Here is a 10,183-nt window from a genome sequence, read left to right as displayed (position 1 = left end):
AAAAGTAGTGACTATATGATCCAATAGAATAAAGTGAAGTGTTCTGCATCAGATTTTCTACACGCGATGCACAAAAAATTTCTCATAATGGCTTTTCGTATGATTTTTATTTTATAACAAAATGGTTATTATTTTATAACTAGGTTTTAGTAAATTAGGAATGTAGCTTCGAAGAGCGGAGTGGGATACCACGCGGAGAGCCGTTGGCCAGCAGTTCTGGAGTTCAAATTTAAAAAAGAGAGGGCATGAGGATGGCGAAATCCACAAGAGAGCGGGTCCGTGTTGTATCTTTTGTGCGAGAGAATGATTGAACCTATTTCACGATATCGGCGGTTGGATCGGATCCTGTTTAGCTTTGAAAGCATTCAAACGCTTTCATGCTGCACAGATCTTGAAGCGATCATTAATCCGTGCGAGGGAAAGGGAATCGTTCTTTTGCGCGAAAAGTTGCAACCGCTGATTCAAAAGAGTGGGCAAGAGAAATGCGACATCATGGGTCCCCCTCCACGAGTTGAGCGTGCAATGATGGATGAGCAATGAAGGAACCAGCTGTCCCTCGACGTCTCCGTTTGACGATGGCTGGGATTTTGAATCCCATTTTCGAATGTGGAACCCTTCTTTCATTCTACTTCCTTGCTCCTTGCTTGTCCTTTTAGAGTGTTGGGAATGGGATACAGACAATAGATGCAAGCTCCGGAAAGCAGTGAATGGAAAAGTTGGATTGTTGTGTGCTAAGAGACCTGTGGGTCAGCGAGAAAATTTATTACAGGAGGCACCCCTGGTGCTCTTGTCGAGCTTTCCTTTTGAGCAGCAAAATCTCATCAGCTTCTGAGGCCTAAAAGAACTATTAGGTCGAGCCAGTACCAAAATTTAGTAAGCTTAAGATCATTAGCAATTGAGCATCCTCAAAATATTATATCAATAATATATCTTGGTATTTGATTAAAGAGAATTAGAGTCTGGAATGAAGATATGAATGGATGACGCTCATTCTAACTATTTGGTTGGAGAAAATCTTGATCCGCTTCTAATTTCATGATGGAATGAGAATGATCCAACTCTCTAATCCAGATTTTCTCTAACAGAGTCAAAATCTCATTCCAGTTAAATAAGATTAAAAAAAAAAAGTATCGACCACCCATCCTTCTCAGGTTGGAGTTCAATAGAAATTCTTTTATTAGAATGGAGTCAAAAAAAAAAAAAGAGACCGATAGTTAATTACTTATATTTAAAAAAAAAAATTCTACCAAAACCCGACGATATGATCGACATGCAATAGAATACAATTTTAACAGAGAAACAAGACATATGAAATCAGGGTTCAACATAAACACTGTCATCCTTGCAACAATCTCATGCTGCTGTTCTCAATAGAGTACGATGGAGCTTGAAGGCTCGACATTATCATATCTCAACAAGCTAGCCTGAAATTAATTTTGGGCTTAAATATTGACATCCACTTTGACTTATTTATTATTTGATCGAGCTCAATCTCAAATAAATTCAAACTTGAATCCATTTCAGTGGACTTGACGACCTTTAACAAGTTCGAGCTCAACTTAATATTGATTCGAGTTTAATTCAAGCTTGATTAAATGGTCAATTATATGCTAACCATACCAAAGGCAACCATTGAATAATTGGTTATATGCTGCATAGTATGTATTATAATGTATTCTACCAATTTTGAGCCTTGCCAAGCTAAGAGCTGCGTTTCTTTTTCTTTTTCTTTTTTTAATAAATATTTTTAAGGGTTGGCTTGAAATTTAGTACAGATATCAAGTCAAGCTTGACTCTATGACATTACGATTTAGTCCGATTTGAGCTTGGTCCACCTTGCCCGGATCAACTGGCAGACCCACACCAGTCCCTGGGTTTGCTTTTTCCTAAATGGATAGGGCCCCATAGGTCATTTGCTTGGTGCTTGAGTTGTACAAAGCCCACCAGTTCTCCTAGACCTTAGGTCACGGCATTGTTGGGCTGGGCCCTTCTGGGTAGCCTTGCTAACTGTTATTGTGAATCTTGGGGTCTTCGATTATAGCATCATGTCCGAGTTAACATCTTCAAGCAATTTGACATGTGTATGGACTAATTCTAGTAGTTTTATCACCTTCGCTACAAGATTGATGTAATTTGAGATCAAAACATGGCAATATATAGAGGCCATGGAATATCATGTATTAATATCAGACAAGGTCCCAAGCCCAACAAACTCGTAGCAATGAGAATCGAATATCTATAAAAGTCCATAATTTTTGTCCCTTTTTAAGTTACTCGGTCTAGGCAATAAATTTAAAAAAAAAAAAAAAAAGAGCTTGTTGTATTTTAATAGGATGTCGGCTTGAGCATTAGACAACAAAAAAGTCATGATAGTAAGATCTTAGCATAAGCATCCTTTTCTCTAAATGATGAGAAACAGTTAAAAAGCTTTAAGTTCTTTGCCAGAGCCTGACCAATTGAGTTAGTTGATTGTGCAATATTAGCCTTTCTAAAATTATCTTGATGTAATCACATTACCTTTCTATTAAGAATTTTCTTGAGAGAGAGAGATGCAGCAATAGAAATATGAGATTGAGAAAAGTATTCACCCTTTATGGTAGAAATTTTATTTGGTCTAAATTTTTTTTAGAAATATATTTGACTTAGAAGTTAAAAACATGGAAAGCTTTGCTGGTTGGCTTATCCTCCTAACAGGTTGCCTAAACTCAGGTGGCAATATGAAAATAATAAATATTCCAAAAGACGATTTAGGACCCCATGATGCAATAGATTCAAGCATGATATAAGAAAAACTAATTTCATATTTATAGCGAGAAATAATCATACATACAGTATCAAGAATTGAGATTCTTCTTTTAGTTCAAGGTTTAATTTGGAAGGTTGATTTAGCCTCCCAACCTCATAATAACTTTTTTGTATGTTAATCCCATGATGTTTATAAATGAATTTCAGTAATCAATATCATGCAACTTATGATTCCATGAATTATATAAGATTTATACAAAAAAATTCATTATCTCGGTATCAAATTTCACATCGGTAACATTATGCTACAGCATGGTATATCTGGTGTGGTACCGGTATCCATATCAAATACCGGTATGCCATATGTACCATATATCGGTATAGTATTAAAATGATAAAGTACAGTTGGTACATATCAGTTGGTACTGCAAATTTTATTTTTACGGTCAAAATAATTATCTAATATGTACGGACAGTCAAGAGCTGGAGACTGGAATAAATCCGAACTCAACCTGGATGTCAAAGTGTCGCATAGCGCCCAGCCTGCGGGATTCCGACCTCTCTGTCCTAATCGCTTCCATCCCAGTCCCACTGACGCGAACCGCGCCCTTTTCCTAGCCGGCCGGCGGGCGCATGAAAGCCAAGTATCAGTATAAGGATGGACAAGGAAAATTAAGGCGAAAAGTGATAAATGGATAAATAAATGGATCGAGAAACAGCACCCAACAGCACACCCATCAGTTCATACGGTCATGCATGGTTTCCCCGCGTATCACCGATCGGGTGTCGTCCTAGGTGGATCGAAAACCAGGTGTGCAAAACCATCAATTCAGATGCTGTGAGCTTGGCATGTGGAGTAGAACAAAGCTACGTGCCGCCTCCCCCAGCCGAAAGACCGGGTCCGTCCATGACCATCTCTCGCTCTAATTCTGCCCTCACACACCATGATCAGAACCCTCCCACTGCTTATATTGTGATCCCTCCCCGTTTCCTACGCCACACATTGCCTCTCTCTCTAGTCCCCTTCCCCCTCCTCATCCCAATGACTCGTCATTTCTCACGGTTCTGCGTCCCTTTCTCCCCCTTCACTAATTACAGCCAAAAAATCATTGAACGCAATGGAAATATACCTGTCCTTCCATCCTCAGTGCTGCCACTAGTAGAAACTCCATCCCACAACCACTCGTTTACTAGATCCTGTGCTCTCTCTCTTCACTCTCTAGTAGTCTATATCTAAATTAAAGAACGAGGAGGAGGAAGACACGAGAAGAGATGAGTCACTCTATTCCCCTTTACCACTCCTTTACTAGATCGATCCTGTACTCTCTACCTTCTCTCGAGTAGTCTATACCTAAAAGAAAATTGAAGAAGAAGGAAGACGAAATTAAGAAGAGATGAGCCGGTGCGTTCCCAGGTGGGACCTAGATGATGCTCCTAATCCACTAGCTCATCTTCCCTTCGACAGCCTTCCATCGCCCGCCACCTTCGTGCCCACGTCTGTTCTCTAATTCTCTATCTCCACTTATTTTTTATTTTTTTTAAAAAAAAATTATAAAGCGATCTACACAAGTTGTAATAGATAAATTGTATTAAATATATCATAGTTTTAATTAGGTCGGACTACGAGGTGGCGGAGCTGACGTGGGAGAACGGCCGCCTTGGCTTGCACGGCCTCGGCCACCCCCGTATCGAGAAACCCATCCCAAAGCAAGCCTCCTCCTCCTCCGCCGCCGCCACCGCGTGGGAGAAGCCGCGACCGAGCGGCACCCTCGAGGCCGTCGTGGATCAGGCCACCCGCGCTCCGCTCCTCCCCTGGAACCCATCTCCCGACCTGGCCTCCTGGCTAGCTGGGCCCTCCCCCCACCGCTCCTCCCCGGCCGTGATGGACGCCCTTGTACCCTGCGCCGCCACCCCCAGCGACGACCTCGGTGATCCGGGGGGGTTGGTTAGGAAGCGGGCGAGGGTCGGCGAGGGCGGGTGGGTGTGCGCAAGCCAGGGGAGCGCGGCGGCCCCCGGGGCGGGGAGAGAAGGGGAGATCACGCTGGTGACGCTGGACACGTGCGGGGGAGACGACGTGGGGTTCACCAACACCACCGCCACCGCCACCAACTCTGTCACGCCGGAAACGGAGAACACCAGCTTCGGCCGCGATGATCGCGACTCCGTCTGCCTCAGCCGCCGCTCCCAGGCAGCACCCCTTTGCCCTATTTCCTTTTTAATTAAAAAAGAAAAAAAGAAAAATATATTATAAGTTTTTTTTTCCATTTTTGTTTTTTATAACTATTTATTTTATTATTTTTTGGGTCGTGGAAAGCTGGACGGTTTATGCGACGATGACGAGAAGACAAGAACAGGGAGTGCAGGGAGGGCTTCTACCTCCGCCAGAAGGAGCAGAGCTGCCGCCATTCATAACCAATCCGAACGTGTAAGAGAAATGATAGCATCTCTAATTTATTCTAATTTTATTTTTATTAACTAATTAAAAAGGAAAAGAAAAAGGAACCAATCAGGATCTAGTCATGAAACTATGTGATGAATTTCTTAGATCTTTTTTTTTTTCTTCTAAGAAAAACCTTTACTGCTTTCTTATAACGATAAAGATTAGGTCACCTCTACGTGCCAACGCAAACATTCATGATGCATGGCATCTATCGCATTCGTATAAATTTATTTTACTCTATGATACAAGACATAAGGGCTGGAGGCCACGGCTAGCGTGCAATACATGATGTACATGATCATGATTGCCTAAACTTGTTCTAAACTAAGTTTGACACCATGTTTCTCTATTGTTGGCATGATTCAATGTTAGAAATTGACATGTTGAGTCTTAATTGGGTTGTTAGGTAGGACACTTCATTCCCATGGGATGGTACATGTAAAGATAATATACTGGAAGATGTGGCATATTGTGGCACGTCTGATGATTCCAAAATATTTACCACGAAGTTTGCATACATCAGCTCAAAAAATTGCACAGTTCCTAGGACCATAGTCAAGCATGTCTCTTCTGACTTTTGAATCCAGTTTTTGCAAGTTCAAAAACTATAATAATACAAAGATTACTCCTGAATTAAAATATCATATCGAGCATGCCAAGTGCTTTGTAACGTAACCTTGCTACAAGCAAGCATAGTCTATCTTTATGATGACATAATATGACTATTATATTGATGCCTATAGTTGGAATATATGTAACATCAAATAATGATAAAATTACCTGAGAATAAAATACTTATTCTGAACAATAATTATTATTAGTAATTAAATGCTGAAGTAATAAATCATGGAAATGTATGAGGACAGCAAGCATATGATTTGATCGCAACATCAGATCTAGTTTGCACGGCCTGTTATGTGCTAGGTGCAATCCTAGCATTGCTAGATTTTGTTTTCCAATTACAAGGTTACATTTTGCCTTTTTTGTGGTAAAGTCGCAAGTAAATATAATTGAAATAAACTTCAGCCAAGCAGCTGAAGTTGAGAGTCTATGGGCTTGTCTTGATGCTTGGCATCGAACATCAATGGATAAGTTAACATCCTATATATTAAAAATGAGAGGGATGGGACAGGGAACAGGGGCAAAGAAGGAAGAGATTGCCTACTTTTGAAAGATAGACTTTATTAACTCCTATATTTTATGTGTAAAATTAATCTTTTTTTGGTAAGCATAAAATAGATAATCTTTGAAAATGATTTGGTGATTCTTAAACTTTCAGAATTGAATGACATCGGCATGCCATTCATTATGATTTTTCTCTCTCCACCTTCCATCATTCCTTCTAACTTCTTGGTTGACTGCGATATATTTGTGAACAATGGATCGATGTAAAGAATCCAAACAATCTTTAATGGATTCGAAGGCTTCAACTAGAAAGAAGTGTCATGTTCCTGAGTTAGCCAAGAGATCAGGTATTTGAGTCTTGAGTTGTGTTATGAATCCTGATTAATTCTTGGGATTTTTTGGTGGGCATGGCTGATCCAAAAAATTATTGGATTCGAGTCCCAAACTAGCGTAGTTGCTGAATGGCCTGAGTCCGTCCTAATCTCAAGAAATATCAAAAGGATCCAGCCAATGCTTGAGTACAATGACTTTTTTCAGAAAAAATATGCAACTTTTCCCGAAGTACAATAGTATAATTTATCCATGTGAAAGTGATTTTTTTTGGCATTTTTAAAGTAATATAAAAGTAATTAGATAACTCCTAAGAATTAGGCATGGTTCGCCCCAAGTCAATTCTCAAATCCTTTTAAAAGGTCCTAACCCAGAAAATGACCGGGGCGGCACATCATCTATACATCTTTCAGTGGCTTGCTCTCAATGAAACAAATAATTGGTAGAAATACCTTATCCCTTCCCCATTTCAAATTCAATCTTCAAGATGTGGAACCAGTCCTTTAAGCTCTCAACATCATGCAAAAAAATAAAAAAAAAATAAAAAATCTTGCATTTATATTTTCATTATCAGAAAAAATTTAAATAACATAAAAATATTTAGGTTATTGTCATGCTTGATTAAGAATATTATTGAGCACGATATCCATCATATTCAGAGAACGCTTTCAAGATTACATATCATTATCTCATGATGAGATGGTAAGATAATTATACATCTCTTATTTAGAAGATATTGGGATAGTCAAAATGATGATCTAACTCTATGGCAACTATATGTGAACGTTACACAAAAACTTAGCATTGTAGAAAACAATATAATATTTTTTTAAATATCAAAAATAATGAAAATATCTTAGGCATTTAGATTTAGAAGGAAATAAAACAGTGAAAAATGGTGCGGTTTGCATTGGAAAAAAAAAAAAAAATAATGATACATCGACAAAGCAAGATGGCGAGGTTCATGAATTATGTTAGAAGAGTCAAACACCACATGCGAGCATTAATTATTGTTCTTAAAAGTAAAATGATTGATACCTAGTCATTACTCAGAAAAAGCAAGGATGGTGACCCTTGTCTGCGTTTAATGTCCATCATGTGGAGGAGAACTGATGGAGGGCCTGTTACCAAAAAAAAAAAAAAAAAAAAGCTGATGGAGGGACTCACGTTTAGATTAAAAAAAAAAAAAATCCAGAACCATCTCAAACCCAGGCCACTTCTTAGAGGGATTAAGAAATGTCTGATCCGTCAACGTTCGGATGTTTTGGTAGTCTACAGTAAGAAGTCAAGTTAAAATCAGGATGAATGGGAGATCCAACTCAGATCATAGTAGTGGCTCTTTATCCAAATAAATCCAACCATTAATCAAATAGCATGTCTTTTTTTTTTCTCTCTCTATAGAACTCAAATTGGCCCACACCAAAGATACTATAAGTATTTATGAATATAAATTTAGTCCAACCTGATTTTACTGGTTGTAACAATCCAATCCAACCCATAATCTTATGAGATTTTGGACCCAATCATCTAAATGGATCTTTAATGTTTGGCAAAAATTTGAAAGAATATTGCCCACATTAATTGGAGGATATCTTGCTTGGGAGATATCCCTCATTCTTTAGTGTCTAGCATTGGATATAACTAAATCCACAAATTGTACGAACTGATTAATGATAGTTAATTTTGCAGAAAAGAAGGGATAGGATCAATCAACGGATGAGAATCTTGCAGAAATTGGTTCCAAACTCAAGCAAGGTATATATCTATACTTCTATAATAATGTTAACCATTTCCTCATGTACCAATGTAACAAGATAAGTTTCTTACTTTTTATTTTTATTTTTTTATTTTTCCTTCTTCTGAAAGACCGATAAAGCATCTATGCTGGATGAAGTAATTGAATATCTGAAGCAGCTACAAGCCCAGGTCGAGATGATGAGCAGGATGAGCACCATGATGATGCCAATGGCCATGCCACAGCTCCAAATGTCCATGATGGCTCAGATGGCCCAGATGACTCATATGAGCATAGGCAGGGGCATGGGAATGATGGATCTCAACTCCCTCAATCGGCCTAGCTATGCTGGCTTACCGCCTCTCCTCCACCCCTCTGCCTTCCGCCCTCTCCCAACAGCCTCTTGGGATATCTCTGGCGATCGAATGCAGCAACATGGTGGCACTATCCTCCCCGATCCTTTCTCAGCTTTCCTTGCTTATCAAACAGCACAGGTATTTGTTGAAGGCTTCACTGAGATCCATCTCTCTTTTATTTTAAGTAACAAGGGGGGAATTGTCACCATCTAATTAAGTTTGAAACCAGGACCAAGACTTATCCCCATTAGGGGATTGGTGCCAAAATGGTTCTGTAAGTCCTGCTAGCTATTTAGGTGTGTTGCTTTTGACAGTGAACACTGTATTTCCACAATTTCAAATAAAAGAAAATAACTATATCTTCACTTTTTGGGGGGAATGTAATGCACAATGGATTTCTAGATTTGAGTTTGCCGCAAAATTGTCAACTGACTCTCTGAAACACACCTTAGAGAATCCTAAAGTCCATTTGTAACTAAAGTTTTTGTTGTGCAGCTAACCTTTATTTATTTATTTTTTAAATTAGAGAGTGGAAAGAGAAAATTTCAGTGAAACTTTCTATTGACAAGTTGATGTAATTCCTGGCAGCAGCAGCAGCAGCAGCAACCAGCGAGCGGGGAGGCATACTCCAGGATGGCCACCCTGTATCAACAATTATACCAGCAGCCTCCACAAGCCAATCCCAAGCCATAGCTGATCTTATAAATATATTTCAATTGTCTGTTTACACATAATTAGTGTAAGTGATTTCTTGTGCTGTGCTTTATATCTGATGATTAGTTTGCATATATTTATGTACGTATTTATTTGAGCATCTGGATTTTTTTTAAAGCTTTGACAGAGCTAAGCATTTAGACCTTCAGCTTGAGAGGAACGTGCATCAGGTGTTACCTTATGGTTTAGTTTTGAGGAGGTTCAGACTACGGCGTGGCAGCTTAAGATGCGAGTGTCGGTAAAGTAATTTTAGGTGGTGGTTGGTCGTTAGATTTCCTGTTTTCTGATTGGACGCCAATGATTTGACATGGGACTCGACAGCCACTAGTGCATGTAAGGGAAAGGCATCGACCACGTCGACATCTTTGTCTTTACAATTCTATTCGTGGAGGCCCGCTGTGAAGCTCGGATTTGTGTGGCGAACACGGGAGACGTCTGATTCCTCGTTCAAGAAATGTGCGATTAGGTTTTCTTTTGGCTTTCTTTTTTTTTTTTTTTTAATTTTTCTGAGACAAGTAGGAAAGTTCAGAAGAAATGCAAACATAATAAGTTACCTATTAGCGATAGTAAACAATGAGAGCATTATTAGCCTTATATTCATTAATTATAAGTTAAGAAGAATTTTGATTTATAAAGAAAAGAACTATCCTTCCTACGTGAGGCATATTTTTTTTTTTATGATAATTATGATCATAGCATCTATTTTTTTTAGATAGTTGCATACTTTAATCACTCTGC

General features: G+C 39.0%; 1 protein-coding gene across 3 annotated transcripts; it reads left to right on the top strand.

The window, feature by feature from the left end:
- The first annotated feature begins 3,753 nt into the window (after window positions 1-3,753).
- LOC105054340 (transcription factor UNE10) lies at window positions 3,754-9,545 on the top strand. Of its 3 annotated transcripts, none has more exons than XM_010935835.4 (6): window positions 3,754-4,240; window positions 4,360-4,933; window positions 5,060-5,170; window positions 8,330-8,395; window positions 8,507-8,869; window positions 9,320-9,545. In XM_010935835.4, the coding sequence occupies exons 1-6, from the start codon at window positions 4,140-4,142 to the stop codon at window positions 9,422-9,424; spliced, it is 1,320 nt and encodes a 439-aa protein (XP_010934137.1). In that variant the 5' UTR covers window positions 3,754-4,139; the 3' UTR covers window positions 9,425-9,545. The 3 variants fall into 3 exon arrangements, with proteins under 3 accessions (XP_010934137.1, XP_019709252.1, XP_019709251.1); XM_019853693.3 differs by having other exon boundaries at window positions 3,756-4,240; window positions 9,329-9,545; XM_019853692.3 differs by having other exon boundaries at window positions 3,756-4,240; window positions 9,326-9,545.
- The last annotated feature ends 638 nt before the right edge of the window (window positions 9,546-10,183 follow it).

Source organism: Elaeis guineensis, chromosome 11 (assembly GCF_000442705.2).
Source record: "Elaeis guineensis isolate ETL-2024a chromosome 11, EG11, whole genome shotgun sequence".
NCBI lineage: Eukaryota > Viridiplantae > Streptophyta > Magnoliopsida > Arecales > Arecaceae > Elaeis > Elaeis guineensis.
This window is presented reverse-complemented; position numbering and strand designations above follow the sequence as displayed.